General features: G+C 39.5%; 1 protein-coding gene across 1 annotated transcript in view; it reads left to right on the top strand.

Annotated features, from left to right (window-relative positions):
- xpr1a (xenotropic and polytropic retrovirus receptor 1a) overlaps nucleotides 1–18334 on the top strand; it is a 66662-nt gene that overhangs the window by 35784 nt on the left and 12544 nt on the right. The window contains exons 3-7 of the mRNA XM_080506509.1: nucleotides 13691–13792; nucleotides 16215–16435; nucleotides 16553–16702; nucleotides 16804–16887; nucleotides 18193–18274. Of these exons, the coding sequence (XP_080362635.1) occupies nucleotides 13691–13792; nucleotides 16215–16435; nucleotides 16553–16702; nucleotides 16804–16887; nucleotides 18193–18274 (639 nt within the window). The remainder of the gene's footprint in view (nucleotides 1–13690; nucleotides 13793–16214; nucleotides 16436–16552; nucleotides 16703–16803; nucleotides 16888–18192; nucleotides 18275–18334) is intronic.

Below are 18334 nucleotides of genomic sequence, written 5' to 3'. Positions count from 1 at the left end.
GTGGGAGGAAACCCTCATGCACGTAGCGAGAACATGCAATATCCACACAGACCTGTCAGTGAGCCTGTGAGTGCCCATCTATGTCTGTGCCCTTACTGTTTTTTACTGTCCTGCATTTTTAATGTCTTTATGTACTGTCAGATGCCCTCTCCTGCTGCACAAAAATCTACCAACGGGTACCATTAAGGTCATTTTTGACCTTTGAAAACCTCACTGGACCCAAACTAAGGATCATTTTACTGTGGCACAAGAAAATGAACAAAATAAGAAGAAAGCGTACTTTTGTAGTCTCCTTAGGGAAACTATTTCTCTGCATTCCACCCATCTTATTCATACTTAACCTTAACTACACGCACCAGGAGCAGTAGCTGCTACGTTGTGGTGCCCTGGGAGCTGTTGGGGGGTCAAAGATGTCACTCAGGGACCCACAGTAGGAACCCCATGATGTGGCCCCTGTTCCATCTCATTTGATGTCTTGCATTGCTTTTGCCTTTTAACATCTGTTATCCTTGAAATGCATCGGTGGTTAGAGAAAAGGTTTTCTATGTCTTTTTTTTTTCATGAGGCTTGATGAAGAGAAAATAAAAGGTGAATGAAAATCTACGACTTAGGGTCGAAGAATGGAATATGATATAAATTGTCATAATACAGAAACTAAAAGTAAAAAGTTGTCAGTGGAGTACAGATACTCTATTTTAGCGTGTTTACCTACTCTTTTGTCCTATAAACACACCAAACCCTGCTTCTCTTGTAAAATAATAACCATCCAGCTGTGTAATCTCTAACTCTTCCTATAATTAGGTATACTTTGAACTGGAAACATGCAGAATTCTTGGTCTCCCTCTAAGACATGATCCTTTGATGTCTTTTATGGGCACACATTCAATTAATTTTGTGTTTTGGAAAGCTCGTCCTACAATATTGTTTTATTTTGCCATCTGTCACGGCTCAATGCTTTATTCAGTCTCATTTTACAATCACTTGCTGCCGACTGCTTCTTTCCCTCTGCTCAGTGAAATGTGCAGCCCAGCCTAATCAGAGTTTGTGATATTGATTGCCAGACACAGAAAAAAGGTCTGTTGCTTGCCATGCAATACAAAGGTACTGAGTAGGCCTAATCAACACCCATTGATTATTTTATGCTGACAGCTGACTTTTGCAGTGCAGTATCGTGTCCGGCATGGCTGCTGTGAAATGTGCATGCGCGTGTGTGTGTGTGCATGCGTGTGTGTTTTGCGTGTGTCTTTGTCTTAGCATTCTGTCATTGTGCTTTCTGGAACATTTATCTGAACACAAAAATAAATTGAGGATAAATGAGAAAAAGTGAGGGTGCATTTCTTCTGGTAATCAACACAGACACTCTCCATCATGTCGCTATCCCAGATCTATATCACACACACACACACACACACACACACACACACACACACACACACACACACACACACACACACACACACACACACACACACACACACACACACACACACACACCTGCTCATTGACATGCATGCACACAGCCGCACAGTGATGTGAAAGCAATTGGCAGGAAAGAGGAGAGGCTAGCTCCCAGAGTTGGTTGCTAATGGCTACAGGACCCAGCAAAGATCCAGGGAGCAAAGAGGAAGATGTCAGTAATGACAATGTTGCTTCAAGGCAACCAGCTCTCTAAAATGGGACGGGACACATGCCCTCCCTCAAACTCATGAAAGTCTATCGGTGCATTTATAGTGCACACAAGTACAAGTGTGCAAGCACACACAAGATGCTGAAATGGAAGAGCAATTTTCTTCCACCCCACGTGACTGTGGATCATTATAGCTGTCAAAAAGCAACTGGGCTCCAGAGGGCCATTTTGGCTCCAAGTGCAGCATTTGAATAAAGCTTTTTTTTTTTTTTTTTTTTTCCAATTTCACACTGCCAGTTCTATCGTCAGCATATAATTTTCCTAAATATATATTTGAAGGTAGACACTACCAGCAAAATGTCTCGTTTTCTGTTTGAAGACTAGATTTTTCCTGTGTTATTTCTATTTGAATCACTGTTTTTCAAACCTTTTTAATTCACTATGTCGCTGTTTTTTTTCTTTTCTTTTCATGTACAATAAGAAAACAGAAGCCTGTCCTGGTCATCCAGTGCAGACAGTGCTTCAGATACGAGACACTTAATTTCCTGATTGCATCCATCAGCACTGACCATTTTCAATAAGTGATGCTGGAAGCATCGCAGCAATTTTAACCGCGTTTTGTGATCTTCACAGCAACCTTGCCTTAATTTAAATTTTCCATTTAAATGCACATGCTTCTTTGTTGCCGTGTGCATCACCACATATTAATGCCAGTAATATATTTTTTAGCACATTTCACCAGTTAGATTGACCAGAGCCTCGTCCCCCATCTTATGACACTCTGTGTAATTGCAGGGCAACTGGATCACAATGAAGTCGATATAGATGATGTAAGGTCATGAAAACTCTGCTGTTCAGACTCTGAGCTTTTTCCACACACAATATACACAAGAACTGTGCATACATTTAGAAAATTAATAGGACAAGACAAACAAACTGTAGAATCATATAATTTCTTTTTCACGTCAGAGTGGGCTGAGATTGTCTGTATTGAACAAATCATGCAAGTAATACTTTTTGAAGTGTAATTGCACTATGACAGGCTGGAAATATATTACATGTTTTAAAGATGCCTGGTTTGTTTGAAAAGCTTGGATGGGGAAAAAAAACCCAAAAAGCATTTAGGTGGTTTTATTTCTCTTGTGTTCCGAGTAAATTCAGTTGTAGCTCTGGCTGTCGTTATTCTCTGGTATCAACAGCATCATATACCTATTTTTGGGTTGGACAGATTATTTTTATGACTTAATAGTTCACTCAATCAAAAGTCAGTCATGTAAGAACACTGCTATAAAATGACTGTATTGCCATTGAAAAGTAAATCACTGCTTTAAAAAAAAGGTGATGCATTCACTGTATGATTTGTTTCTTATAAAATAGCCGGTCACATTTCTTCAGAGTATCACTGCTGATATAATTCAATGCAGCAGCAAACAGCGCAGTGTTATCTTCCTTCATGGCCTCTGTCCATGTAATTTTTCGTATGAGTGCAGTGCATTCGGGATGCCACCCTCAGTTCTTCCACATGACTGCATATGGATCAGTAGAACAAGCTCAGTGAGGAGGAAAGATGGTCAGAAAAGAAGCTTTAAGAAAAGAAGGTGAGACAGGAGACAAACACATTTTCTGCCTCAAGAAGGGATGAGGGAAAAGTGATGAACCGACAAGCAAGGAAGCAAAAACATAGACAGTCGCTACACCAACAGATTAAAGGGTCCAGTCCTCTTTCTTTATTCAGCAGAGCAATGATAAATAAGACATCAGCAGCACAGTCAACCATCTCTGATGCAGTCTCTTCTCTGTAGATTAGACATTGAGTAATATATTGTAAATCAAGTGTGTATAAAATTGCACAAGGGACATAAACCTTATTGTTATTCTGATGATCCATTTCCATGTAAACCAACCCTGACTAATTGGGTTAAGCTATCAGATGGTGACCCCAAGAAGATTTGTACAGAATCCATCAGCTGCTCATACTGTGAAATGTACTTAGTTTAAGCACTGAGCAGAGGAGAAAGGTGGCGAGCAGGACAACAGATATTAAATGGCAGTAAAAGGTCAGTGGATGAGAAGAACAATTTGGGATTTTTGATTTTGGTGAAATTAATAAATTGCTGAAATGATTTGGAATACATAAGAAAAAGTAATGCAATAGCAAAACACACATTTACAGACACCAAGGCAAATGCCACCCAATGTTCCCTCGGGAGATGGCTTGTGCTGTGAATTCACACCCCCATGATGACGTTCACGGTCCTCCACCCCCTTCCCAGTCACACCCACCCCCACCCCCACCCCTTGCTCTTTCTCACCACAGTCGTCCCCATATTAATTTGTGCACATATGTAGCACTTTTTTTGATTAGATATTTCTTTATTTATTGCTTTTTGCTTTGTTTTATATTGAGTCCAGGCTCATATAAATGCATATAATTGTTCACTGAATTTTAGGAACAGTCTTTCTCTTTTTTCAGGCGTTTATCTTGAAGAAAAATAAGTGTGTTCATCCTCAAGAGTTTACTGTGGCAAAACTAACCTGGAGCTGCATCATCCGGTCCTCTATCATTCTCTGATGTCCCTCTTGTATGGACTGCCTCACTAATCCGACAGAGTTTATTAGTTTGAACTCTGGGAAACCAGCAAGTTCACAATATTCATGTCAACTCAACTCTGATTGGCTGACAGGAATTATTGACACCGTATCAGAGGTATGAAGAGTTCAAGGTTATCTAAGGATACATAACTGTTGCCCTTAATGCCCCAGAATCGCACTCATTGAATAAGTAACGTTATATTTAAAGGTGCTTCTTGAGTGAAGACACTAGTTTGAAATACCATATTAATTTGGAAGGGTACCAAAATGTCTTTTGGAAGCAGAACTTATCAAGGTCAGAAAGGCTCGTCAGTCAGCAGGTTCATACCGGGGTCTTTCATGCTGATACAACAGTTTTAACCACAACACCTTTGTGTTGTATTTTGTACTTCTGCTCCATCAGGTGCAAATCTAAGATTGGTGTCTTCTCGGTAACAAATACACAAGTAAGATCGTCAATCAAAACATGATAACCCTTTGTCCCAAGTGAGCCACAGCTGCCCATTTCATCTGTTATTTATGTTAAATCCTTCCATGAGTACTTTAACAAGCAGACACCAGATGTGTCTGAGGAAATGGATATCAAACTCTGATCTATAAACACGTGTGTTGTGCACTTGAGCTGGTTAGATACCGGTTCTCTAATGGGAGATAATGGAGGAAATCCCAGTAATCACACATACAGGCACACACGTTTTGAAATTGTAGCGCCACAGTGGCCTTTGGTGTCAGATGTAATTAATGTGTGAATTTATTATGCTGTGTTCAGTCTGACACAGTGTTGTGTTTTAGTGTTTGTGGAAGAGCGACTCATGGTTTGGCTGGCATGTGGATGTCCTGCTCGATTGTATCAGTGATATTTATGACAAAATGACTGAATGAGGGAGTGTATTTATCAAAATTTGAAATTAATAATGTGGTCATGTGAATTGCATTCAATAAGAAGTGAAAGAGGACAAGTATCAATAAATGATAACATATAAACAATAACAATAAAGTCCTGTTTCTTTTTGTTAAAGTGTACTGCAACTTCATCTTCAACCCCTTTTTAAATGTGTAAATTATACTGTCGATTTCCAGTGATTATATATTCTACAGTCACCCTCAAGACTAACTCCAGTAATGGTTTACTTTGAAAAAGCCCCCTGTAATTAGATCTGGTCTTTAAAGATTAGATTTGCTTCAATTAATGTTGTATGAGGAATCTAATGTGTGTGAGTTTGTATACAGAGCCACTGATAGCTATCCACATCCTTTATTGGACTGCTGCCAGGGATAAAGTCTGCATTTAGCATGCCATGGCAGATCTGTATATAGAAATGTTTTGTTGAAAAATTACTTTCCTGTTTAAAAGCTGAGTCTGAGATGGCACAGAATTCGATGAGGTTTAACACCGTCAGACGAGATGGTGTGACTCAGATAAAAGATTAATGTAAGCTTCATTTTAGTTCAGTGTCCCGACAGCAGACTTGCCAAATAATATTTTTTAAATGGATCTTAAAGGACATAAGATGTGTGGTGAAGTTCAGAGAGAAGCAGGGGAGTGGAGAGAGAGAGAGAGAGATGGAGAGAGAGAAACTTTTCCCTGGGTCTGACTGCTGGAGATAAGATTTCACAGGAGCAGCTTTATAAAATGAGAAGAGATGGAGAAAAGAGAAGAGATTGAAAAAGAGAGGGGAATGATAAAAATGGAGAATAAAGGAGAAAATAACTCAGATTAAGAGGCACATATTGACTTCCCTTTATTTCTTTTTTATTAGCTTCTAAAGAAATAAGAACAGTAGTAAGCACCGTTTCCATCAGCCCCCTGGTCTTTAACACTTCCTACCGGCCACTCGTTTGTTCAATTGAATGCACCTGTTTCTGTTTCTTCTCTCTGGATGGCATGTAACTTCCACTGCCTTTTACATTTTCTCATTCTATCTCCCATGTGCTGCCACCCATGCCTGTTCGTCCCTCCACTGATAATGTCACTTTTACAATGCTGACCCAAATGTGCATTTCTGTGCTCTGCAATCCCAAGAAAGGAGCAACGAAAAAAGGAAAAAACGCTCTTCACACATGTATAAGTACTTTTGCTTCTCTTGTTATCTTTCCTCTTACCGGAAGGATTATGTCCAGATCAATAATATCATGTGTAACCGTAAACATGACCCATTTCATGTGGAAACTTTGCCTGTTAGCAGACTTCCATCAGTCTGCTGCATCAGGATGTATCTTTTTCAGAGATGCACTTAATTGCTGTACAGTGAAACGTTCCCTTTTCCTTTTAACCCCACTTAGTGAGTTTGTTTGATAACTTTGAAACAGTTTTTTTTTCTCCAAATAAACAAGCAACTTTGAAAACAGTCTCATTTCAGTCTCATTAAATATTTTCATGTCTCTATGCGGGGAGCTGAACCTTTCTTTTAGGCCTTTTTTCCCCAAATTTAACAAAGCAACTGTGGGACGATTTTTATTATTGTATTTGAATTTGTCAGCTGGAACAACAAGCTTGTTGATTTCATTCACACTGATGATGTCTTTGGGTTAGAGTCGGTTTTCTCTGGATACATTGGGTTTCCTTCGCAATCCAAAAGCATACATCGTGAGTTTTTGGTGTGTTTTTAATGGTTATAGATGGGAATGAGGATGGTTATCTATGTTCTTCATGTTAGCCGTGTGATTGAGTGGTGACCAGTTCAGAGTGTCGTCTGTCTTTTGTTAAACGTTAGCTGCGATTGATTCCAACCTTCTGTAATCCCAGTCTGACTGGAGAGAGTATAGATGGATGAATAGCTTGGCACTGTGTCGGATAGACAATAAGACAAAACGTAATGCTGCTGTGTTGTAAAACATTTTCGGTTTGATTTCAGTACCTTGGACAGATCCATGAGACAAGGAAGTCTCCGAAAATATTACATCTTCCAGCATGTCTACGCATAATGTTATATTATGGATTGAATAAAACCTTACAAATAAGCAATGATATGTGTGAAACTTTAAAACCTACATGTACAGAATGCTTTCTTGTGACTGATGCTGTATGCATTTTTTTCTCCCTTCTCAGATTTCAGTCTTGAGCTTTCCTTTTGTTGTTTCTTCCTCAATTCCCCCTTCACTTAGACTTTCTCTATTGCTTCCTCCCTCAGTGGTATCATGCCATATCATTCTCCAGTGTATTTGGATGTTGTGTCTTTTCCCTCCGGTTCCTAGGATCATCTCACACCCCATCTGGCATCTTGCTTTTTTTCTTCTTACCCTCATCAAGAATTCACTTGGCGGCTGCTGAGTTACTCATCACTTGTGCCCCTCACTTCGTCTTGTTCTCTCGATCACTGTCAAAGATATTAACACTTCTCTGAATACGTTGAATGTGCTTCTCTCCTACATATCACACTCAGTACTGGAAGGACTCTGTCTTTAGGAGCTGCTGAGCTTGCAGTCTGGCTGTATAAATAGTACACAATAGATCGCGAGCCACAGTAGTTCCTTATCCTGCCTCCGGTCCTCCCAGGCTGGCAGACGAGCCCAGTGAGTGTGCATTCTTAATGTTCCCCTGGCCTCGATGAGAGAGATGATTGGTGGAATTAATTGTGGCTGGAGGGCTGAATGGGAATAAGTGAGAAAAAAGGCGAGATGGAGGAAGGGGATGTCTGGCGGGTATTGGCGTTGTGTTTCCTTCCTTAAAGTCCAAAGCTGGAGGATGTTAACATTGCCTCTCTACACTCACTCTTTTTGTCCCTGTACATTATTATTGTCCCAGAGTTAAGTCAATCCCATCTTCTTTTATAGCTCAGTTTGTCTTTTTCTTTTGTTTGTGATTTATACCTGTGTTCTTGCAAAAAGGAGATAAGAGTGCTGCGAGCACAGAGACAATCATAATGTAATGGCTTCCCCAGCTCCCATGAAGATAATGCCATCAGAACATAGTTTATATTGCACAATGCTGTGTCGTTATATGGGACAAATGGAGCTTAAAACAATAGGGCATATAGTTTGTGAATGTCTTTATGTATGGAGATACTTGACTCTAGTTATTTATTTTTGTTTCAGAGGATTGTTGTCTGGAATGTCTTCTTCTTTTTCTCTGGCCTCCAATGCTATGATAGGTGATATACTGTATAAGCGCCTAATGCGAAACAAATCAGTACTCTGCATTCACTCGTGCATTTCCATCTTTTGTATTGGTCAAAAATTAACTAGTGATCAAGTGAGACAAAATAAAAGTGCATTGTCATAGCAAATGAAAAAAGTCTGATGCTCTTATATATACAGTATATAAGGAATACCAAAAAGTGGTTTAATGGTGTCAAGTAATGGCATGCATGTGTTTGTGTTGGTTGTTGTTCTCTCCACATCCCTCTAATGGTCAACAGAATGTCGCCATGAAGGATTTATTATGCTGGTTTTATGGGGCCATGGAATGTTTGTATGGGAGTATAAGAAGTTGGGGGTGGGGTTTGCATGTGTATATTCATGCATGTGTCTGTGTGTGCATATATGTGTGTGTGTTTGTGTGTGCAGGGTTTCGGGGGTGAGTGTTGGGGTCTGTGGAAGCTGTCTCATCATTTATTTATACAATCTACAGAAGAAGGGGTTAGTGTGGAGAGGGGGCTGCCGACTACAAACTGTCCTGGGAATACTGTCGGTCAAGAGTTGTTTTTCTAGCTACAAGCACAATTCTTTGTCTAAAAGAACTGAATCAACACAGTGAAGGCAACATACTGGACTGGATTTGCTGTTGTCATAGCATTTTGTACACAAGTGTGTCTCATTATCCTGAACACAGAAATGCCCCTCAAAAAAGGACAAATCCAGCTTGTTTTGGATTTAGCTTTTGGACTGAGTGCTCAGTAATAAATGTTCATTCATTCTACCATTCAGTTAATAATTCACTTATTAATCCATGAATCAAGTCCACCATCATTTTTGGTTGTGTAAGCTTGATTAAAAAAAATGAATGCCACAGAGTTAATATGCTGTGACAGAAACAAGTTTTCTAACAAGATTAGCAAAACCATAGAACCTCAAACCTCTCTTTTCGCGTCGACGACTATTAAAAGTGAATGAATATAAATAAATTTGTACTTGTACTTGAATCTGTGATTCATTGTCTGGTTTATGATTGAGAAAACAAAATATGTGCTGTCATGCTGCAGTCCCTCCTCTCATAGCTATAACTTATAGCTGTTAAATGTTCTTAAATCGAATCACTCGGAATTGATTTCTTGTAGCTTTTCATAAATTTGATCCTTGATAAATGGCAGTTATTACACTGTGAACAAAATGAGAAGCTCAGCTATAAATGCTCTGTGCTACTCAATCAGACATGTAAACATCTTTGTTACTGACTAAATGTCCTTGATACAAAAGACAATATTAAAAATACTAAAAAACAGTATATTTTCATCCAATGTCTTCATGCCTGCAGTGAAGTGTTGAACAAGACACAGTCTAAATAGACACACATGCACACAGAGGTTGTTGCCTCTTAATCACTACTGCAGTGCTCATTCTCCATTCTCTTTACTGAAGTAAATCTGTAAGATGAGACTCTGCAAGGGAAGTTAGTACACGACAGGTGCTTCAGATTTGATTATAGTATTTGTCTAGAAAATCAACAAAATAAGCAATAAGTTAGAGCAACCCAGCAGGGGGATGATGCGGTGACCCCTGATGGGACGAAAAATGAAGACGATGCTTCGTAGGGTGTCACAGCTTCTTTGTCTTGTCACATTGTTTAAGCTTTCTTTGGTGGCCAAACTTTCTTTTACACCCAGCGAAAGCTGTTGGAGTCCAGAGGGCCACCTCTATTATCATCCACGAGGCAAGAGATAATGAGAACTCATACTGTTCAGCTGACATAGGCACTGACAGATTTACATGAACACTGACACCTCTGATTCAATCAAAGATATACCATGTGTTGCAGTGGTTTATGAAGGCAAGGTGTTCCTATAATTAGGTTTCATTGCAGTGTAGCTCAGTTTATACTACAGGCGGATGAGAAGCAGATGAGGCAATGTGACTATGAGGTGTAAATTATGTTCATCTCTATAATCTTGGCTGAAGCCTCGGTTAAGTCTTGGTTAAAGTGTGATGTTGTGAAGGCACAGCTGTTTCAGTTGTAGCTGTAAAATCGAACTGAAAGATGAACTCAGGGTGTTATTCTTGATAGTGGACCTGCCGTACACACCATGAAATGCATCGACATGAAGTGTGCGCTTGCTCTCTGTGCGAGTACAAGTCTACATTGATGTGCTACTCAGTATATCAGGTCAGGAGAAAACAAAGACAGATGTGAGGGGGCATTTCATAACCCCTCTCGTATCTGAATATTGCCCTCACTGCAGCACTTAGATGCTGCACAGCTCCACTCACACCAACACACTCATTCTGTTAGTCATCGTCCACTGTGCCACCCATTACCATGAAGCTATATTGTATGTGTAATAAAGCTAGAGCATATTGAATCATAGTTACAACTGGAATAAAATTGTGAGATAAAATAGATAAAAAAACAAACAAAAAAATGACATTTGTGGAAAAAAAAACCTAAATTTCAATTATTATTTAAGTGTTGCAAAATTTAATATATATTAAGCTACAAATTTAAACATGCATGGGTTTTGATCCAGAGAGATTGGTTTTTAAGTAATTTGGTTGTCCATGTGACCAGCTAATTCAGTATGAAATGAAATATGAGATTTAAGAAAATCTCTCTGGTAATTGAGTTCATTCAAGGGGATTTTTCCAGAGTCCACAATATTTTGAAGCAAGTTAGTTATGAAGACATACTTGTTTATACAATTTTACAACCTACTTGAGCCTTATTAACATTTCACTGAGGCCCTTGCCTTCTCACGTCATGTCTTTACTCCTATACAACGTGTTCATTAGCAGGATAGCCTTTTACTTTGAATTACATTACAGCTCAGTTAACTCTTTGCTGGCAGGTCAAACTGAAGGAGTGCAATGGACCGTTAGTCTTCGTGTCACAGCACTCTGGCCAGACAGGTACTCAGTCATTCAGCTAACCTGCTAAAGCTGGCTGGACAAGCAGTCAGCAGTTCAAGCGTGCCTCCCTCCTTCCAGCCATCTGTTTATCTGTTTAGCAGCAGCTGTGAACCCCTCAGACTGGCGGCCCACATGTGCTGAAGTGACTGAGTCTGGTTGTAAAGCTGAAAGAGTTGTGACTGCAGCTGAACTGTGGGGCAAATAGAAATCAATCTGTTTCTTTTTCTGTCTCCTGTATGGTCTCTGTATAACTTGAGATGGTGTTTCAGTGGGATTAGTGTTTTCCTCAGCATGGTTGCTTCATGAGCTATTCCCCTCGTTTTTTTAATTCTTCCTTTCTTACAGTAGGAGGATCCTGATATCAGGTTTTTGTTTCTTTCAGATTTCAGTCACCGTGTCAGTAATACACATTTCAGAACTTTTTATAGCTGCGTCCAATCATTTGATGTTTTATACATGTTCCAGGAAAAACACAATTTGGATTCAATATTCCCACGATTCAGTATTTTTGGAGGGTAAAACTGTACTACAATCTGCAACAACAACAGGCGTGTTGTTTTAGTCTCAATCCCTTTTAAACATGTCAGTTTGTCTGTGAACTACATCTACAGCCATGCAGTCAAATCAGCTGTAGTTACTTTTATGATAAACCTGCTCTGGATGGGTATGATTTTTCTTTCTATATATGTTGTATTGGATTTGTCTCTTGATGATATAATTTCAGCCATTTAGTGTTTTCATCATCATAGCACACTTTAATAAACTACCAATCAATGTGTTTCAGTTCGAAAAGCTGCTTGACTTTAAAGCCACTATTGAACGTTTTTTCTACCTTTTCATTATTGTTTTCATAGTCCCCTGCTACAAACCTGTGTGTGTGTGTGTGTGTGTGTGTGTGTGTGTGTGTGTGTGTGTGTGTGTGTGTGTGCGTGCGTGTGTGCGTGCGTGCGTGCGTGCGTGCGTGCGTGCGTGCGTGCGTGCGTGCGTGCGTGCGTGCGTGCGTGCGTGCGTGCGTGTGTCAATGGAGCAGTATATTGACTGGCTGTTGCCTGAGGCGTCTATTTCCTATTACTGTGTCGAGAGTCTCTCTATCTACCAGTTTTTGCAGCCTGGGCTTACTTAATATAATAGCTAAAATTTAAGAAGCACTAAAACACACGTTTGTGAAAATGAACACACAACACACAACGAAAAAATATACCAACTATTTTAAGAAAAACTATGAATGATACTTTAAATAAATGAACAAAAACACACTGTATAAGAAATATGAATTTGTGTAATATACTGTCATTATCTGCTTATTTTATCAATACTTTTTTTTTTTTTTTTACAATTTTGGTGGTTGGGTGTGGCACATATACATAATTAAGTATTTAGTTTTGCAATGAGTCAAGTCCTTGTTGTCTAGTATCAATACTTTATTAATACTAAATTCATTTCTGCATTTTGCTGAGCTGATGAGTTGCAATGATCAGTTTATTGTTTGTATTTGTGTGCACACGGCTGAGAGACTCACTGCGTCTCCGTCAGCGTGTCCAAGGCCGTTGGTGGCAAATGGCTGCATTTTGAGCTCTGTCAGGTGTTAGGTAACATGCTGTGAATGAGGCAGAGTTTCATTTGAGACAGTGCATCAATGCTGATTGAATTGACTGGTCCTGAAAAAGGCATGCAGGGTTTCGTCAGACAGAGGAGAGACAGGAGGAGGCTGCTGATCTAATTGTAACACTGAATGGACGTCTGTTTGGATGGTGTACATGAACCTTAAAGGAATATGTGTACATTTTTGGAAATAGACTGTTCCTTAGTGTAGGTCACGCTGATAGAAAATGGCTTCAAGCATTATCAGATTCAGAATTTTGGTTTTTCTTGTCTTCATCTATTGTGGGTTTTTGGGTTTCGATGTGGAGTGAGTCACCATCACATACACGCTCATCTGTTGTGCACACCAACCAATGAATGAATCAGTAAAAACTGCCTGCAAGCTGCATCATTGCAGTTAATCAACACTGGAATTAATTTATCCCTAAACTACTGTAAAGAGGCAATATTTGAAAAATGCATACCGGTACTTACATTGCCCATGCTGCTTTTTCCATCTGAGTTTCATTGAAAACTGAAACTGATCCCAACTGGTCACACAGCTTGGACAAGTCACCCACACAGGAAAAACACAGAAACAGACACACTTTTACATTCTATTACATTCTACAGGTCATTCCAAGACAACATTTCATCTCAAATGCATGTTTTTGAAAATTGTTAGTCTCTTTGACTGTTTAGCTTTGATTGATTTTTGACCGCACAGCGTGGTGTGTTTATATGGAGACACGTGATTTTCCTCAGTTGGCAATACTTCACAGTAAGCTTTGACATGTATTTATTTGTCTGTGCCTCTTGAAATAATTCTGAGTTAATTTATGAACATGTTCTATGACTAATTTTCTTTCCTTTCCTTTTTTCTCTCTCCAGTCACAGATGATGACGCAGTGAAGAGATACTACGCTAAGTTTGAGGAGAGGTTTTTCCAGACATGCGAGAAAGAGCTCCTGAAAATCAACACATTCTATTCAGGTATTTAATTACTTCGGTCACCCTTCAAGTCATTATGATATTGATATATAAAACCAAAGTCTAATAAGGGATGCAGGTTTTGATTTGATAACAGAAACAGTCACTGTGCAATAATTTGATGGGAGTGAAGTGAGAGGAACTGTATTAATAAACTGAAGCAATATTGGCGTAATTCATTTAGCTGTGCGTGCACGCACGCGTGCTTGGAAGTGATTTTAATGAAGCCGGTCAAGTTGCTAGAGCATTGGAGAGATAGAGATAAACGGTTTGCTGACTTTATATAACGCCTTCTCATGGCGCTCTTCCTCTATATATCTCTTTGAAAGGGGTGCTTGACCTTTCAAAGCCATTCTGCTGCATTGCACTGCAGTTTGTTTCTGGGACCTGAGGAAGAAGGAAAAAGCATGATATGAAACTTGAATAAAGCCATAGCAGTGAAAGTGTATCCCCCCAAATGTTTTTTTAGGGTTCACCAGGTCCACACAAATGAACTGTCCAGCCGTGTCGTCTATTGTGCCATTGCACTCAGTTTTCATCTAAATCTTTTTGCAGCTGACAGTCCGGGGTCTTGACTTTTTCACACCTCGTCGTGTGTTCAGTCGAGCATTGTTATGACACACGGAGGATCTTTATGAATTTAGATGTCAGAGAAGAGGCATCCCCGTGAGGCAGTCAGTGTGACATCTGGAGAATGTGTGTCAAGGTGTGTTCAAGCAGCGAAGTGTGAAAGTCACTGGTGAACCTTCAGCACCACAATAGCTGCTTTCCTCACTTTAGCCTGATAAGAATAGATCAAGTTCCTGGACTGCCAGGCGGGGAGGTGGTTCAAACCAAGTGAGATCTGGTGTTATCAGGCTTATGGTTCTGGCGGGAAATTATAGTGTTTGAGCATTTTGTAGTTTCTCCTTGAAGAAGTAATTTCCTCTGAGTAAAAAGCTGAAATGCTAAAAACACATAAAGAGAAAATATTTCAAATTGCTTGTACTAATAGAGCCTACAATCCAGTGTTTTATATTCATGATTAATCAGTTATCAAAATCAACAAATTATTACATTTTGAATGAGTTAAATGCCAAAGAAACTACTAAACAGGTTCATTAGTCCAAAAAGTTGTAGAATGAAATAAAATCTGCTGCTCAATGTGGAAGTTTCACGTTCAGATTCAAACTGGCAAGCCGTAAATTTAATTTTAAACAGGTCTGAATGAGAGATTCCCACTAAACAGCAGGACAGAGAACAAAGTAAGCGCTGGGAAACAAGGGGCGAGAACATCCATGGAGTTTATCGTTACTTGACTGAACAGAGATGACCACTGGTTAGTGTGGGGAAATGGATCAGGAGGAGGATGGCGCTAATCTCTGTCAACCAAGTAGGCAGAACTGCAGCAGAAGGTAATGAAATGCAGCTTACTGCCGAGACCCTGAGTGATTCCCTCCTCCTCCCTCATTCTGTTTCTCCGGGTGTATTAACCTATCTTTGACCCAGATAATGGTTCCTCAGTCAGCACCATTTACATGTCAGTTCAGCCCGTCAGTCTCCATCTCTCTGTTTCCCGGAACTCAAGAGGAAGAGAGGACCTTTTTTAAATAGTCATCCTCTGTAGCGACTTGCTTCTCCTTATAGAAACCTTTGTTCTCTTCCAAGATCAGTCGTATCAACCTGAGGCAGTCACTTTAAATTCCTTTGAAAGAGAAAAAGTAAAAAACAATAATGATTTCAATTTGAAAATACTAAATATTAAAAATCGATCAGTCTAGTTTTTACAGCTCTCACTATGGTTAGTGCATATCTTATTACTTTGCTGCACTTTCAAATTCCTTTAGGTAAGAACAACAAATATTACGATACACAATACCTTACTTGAGGTAGTTTTTGAATGATCACAATAATTATTGAAGAAGACTTCAGTAGTACTGTGTAAAATCCATGTATATGCATGTTTGTGAAAATCTTTAATGATCCCTCAGTAACAAAGCATTTAAGCATTTTTCTAGTAGTATGTCTGTATTCTTTTCTTTTTTTCCTTTAGCTTGGAACTATCAAATGAAACAAACATTGAAAGTCGTGATAGAGCAGAGTATTTTACAGATGCGACAAGTTCCAGGTTTTAAACATTTGCTCAATTATTAGTAAGTCACAAATAGTCACACCTTTTGGTAAATAATGTATGGACGAGTGACAAAGTGCTGCTTTAGCTTGGAGACGGTGTCATAAAGAAATACAGCCAGACTTTTATCAACAAAGACATTTTAAGCTAAAATATCCTTCAACATAGTGTGTGAAGTGTAAATGTGATCTTTGGGTGTTTTGCACAGGCTTTAAAGGATTGAAATGTCTTTAGCAATCTGAGGTTTTATATTTCAGTGAGTGCTCTACGAAGGGAAAACACTTAGACGCATTTGTATCTTCTTTGTTCCTCTAGAAAAGCTGGCTGAAGCCCAGAGAAGGTCTGCCACTCTGCAGAATGAGCTGCAGTCGTCGCTGGATGCTCAGCGTGAGAGCAACGCTCCTCCCGGCTTGCGGAAACGCAAAACAGTGTTCCACCTGTCACAGGAGGAGCGCTGCAAACACCACAACATCAAGGACCTGAAGTTAGCCTTCAGCGAGTTCTACCTCAGCCTCATTCTGCTCCAGAACTACCAGGTCCTCATCACGCCTCACTCAGGCATTGGGCTTGACACTTTGGCAGCTGTTTATTCACAACTATTACATTCCTCCGGTCCAGATGTTGAACTGCAGTTTCTCTGATATCTTCTGCAGAACCTGAACTTCACTGGCTTCCGTAAGATCCTGAAGAAACATGACAAGATCCTGGACACCCCCCGTGGGGCCGACTGGCGTGTGGCTCATGTGGAGGTGGCGCCTTTTTACACTTGCAAGAAAATCACACAGCTCATCTCCGAGACAGAGGTGCCTACTCGTATTCACACAAGCAGAATCACACTGTAATAAAAAGCGAGCTATGGAAAACCAAAACAACGCGTGCAAGTAAATCATTTTCTTGTGTTTAGACCCTGGTGACCACTGAGCTGGAGGGAGGAGACCGTCAGAAGGCCATGAAGAGGTTGAGAGTTCCTCCACTGGGGGCAGCTCAGGTCAGAAGAGCAGCTGATTTCATTGGAAATCCATTAGAAACATGGATATCTGTGTTATTCCTCATATCTCACAAATCAGACTTATTACCCTCCAGCAGAATTTTCTTTTCATGGGATAAGAAGGATGCAAGCTTATGGAGAAAGTTGCATATTCTCTGTTATGTAATTTTTCTGTGAGTAGAACATCCTCATCAGCCTGTTAATTTCCCATCAGGGATCATTTTTGCATTTACGTATTCACATAATATTGTGTATTTTGTTAATAGTGAACACATAATAAAAACCAAAAGTGAGAGCTGTGTCATTTGAGAAATAGATTAAGACAGGAAGAGCAGAATGCATTGGAGCCTTTTGTATTGATTTCATAAGTGCCTTTCCCATGTTGAACAGGGAGGATATCTTTCAGAAATAATCGAGGCTAGTGGCACTTTACTCTCCAATGCTATAGCTACCGTAATCACAGCATTAATTACTGTCATGTTTGCCTTAAATTGTGTGATGTGTGAGCTCTCAGTTTTCCCTATATGCACATGCATACTAAATTCACTTACCAGGAACAGAGAGAAAGAAGCCACACTGTTACTGTGTGTGCTGTTTTTCATCAGAAGTCACAAACTGAGTGAATATCTACATATAGTCAGGGGACGGTCGTTCCAGGGGAACGGAGGATTTACTCATCGGTGGTCAAGGCATCCTGAATAGTTTATATTGCAAGAGATAAAGTGTATCTCCTTTAACAGTGTTTAAAGCTACTTCATCAGCAGACTAAATAAAAGACAATCACGCAAATGTTTGTTGTTTTTTAATTTCATTTAGAACTGCACATGCTTAAGAATCAAGAGTAAAAGTCACAACATGCAGTCTCAGCTCTGTTGGCCAGTCGCAAGTCTTATGTTAATATGGGACTTCCGAAGGAATAAACACACAAATGAATAATAAAATAAATTTTGTTGATATGTGCTATAAACTATAGCTAACAAAAAAATGTTATTAGCTCCTTGTATATTTGCCTATAAACATGGTACCTGTTACACTTACAGTTGCTCACTGCAGTTTATCTCATGAGTTCAATTCATCTTTGTCATATTTATTTAACTTTCAGTGCTGTTTATGTATGTATTTTCATACAATATATTTTTTTTTGCTTTATTGTGATTCCTTGAAAGTAGAATCACAGAAAATAAGACAAAGAAACACCCGGTCTGAGCCATACCTTGGTTCTTTCGTCACAGACGATTCCCCACATACAGTGTCTGTGCCAGTTTGGTGACTGTTTTCATGTATATTCATGTCTTCTTGGTTCAGCCTGCTTTGGCCTGGACAACCTTTCGAGTGGGCCTCTTCTGTGGCTTCTTTGTCATTCTTGCTATCGCCTCCGTTCTCACTGGTAAGACACGTGAAAGTTTTAATTCAAACATTTTCTTTTGTTCTTCTGACTGGGGTTGTG

The sequence above is a fragment of the Blennius ocellaris genome (assembly GCF_963422515.1).
Source record: "Blennius ocellaris genome assembly, chromosome: 12".
NCBI lineage: Eukaryota > Metazoa > Chordata > Actinopteri > Blenniiformes > Blenniidae > Blennius > Blennius ocellaris.
Note: the sequence above shows the minus strand (reverse complement) of the source record. Positions and strands in the feature narration are given on the sequence as shown.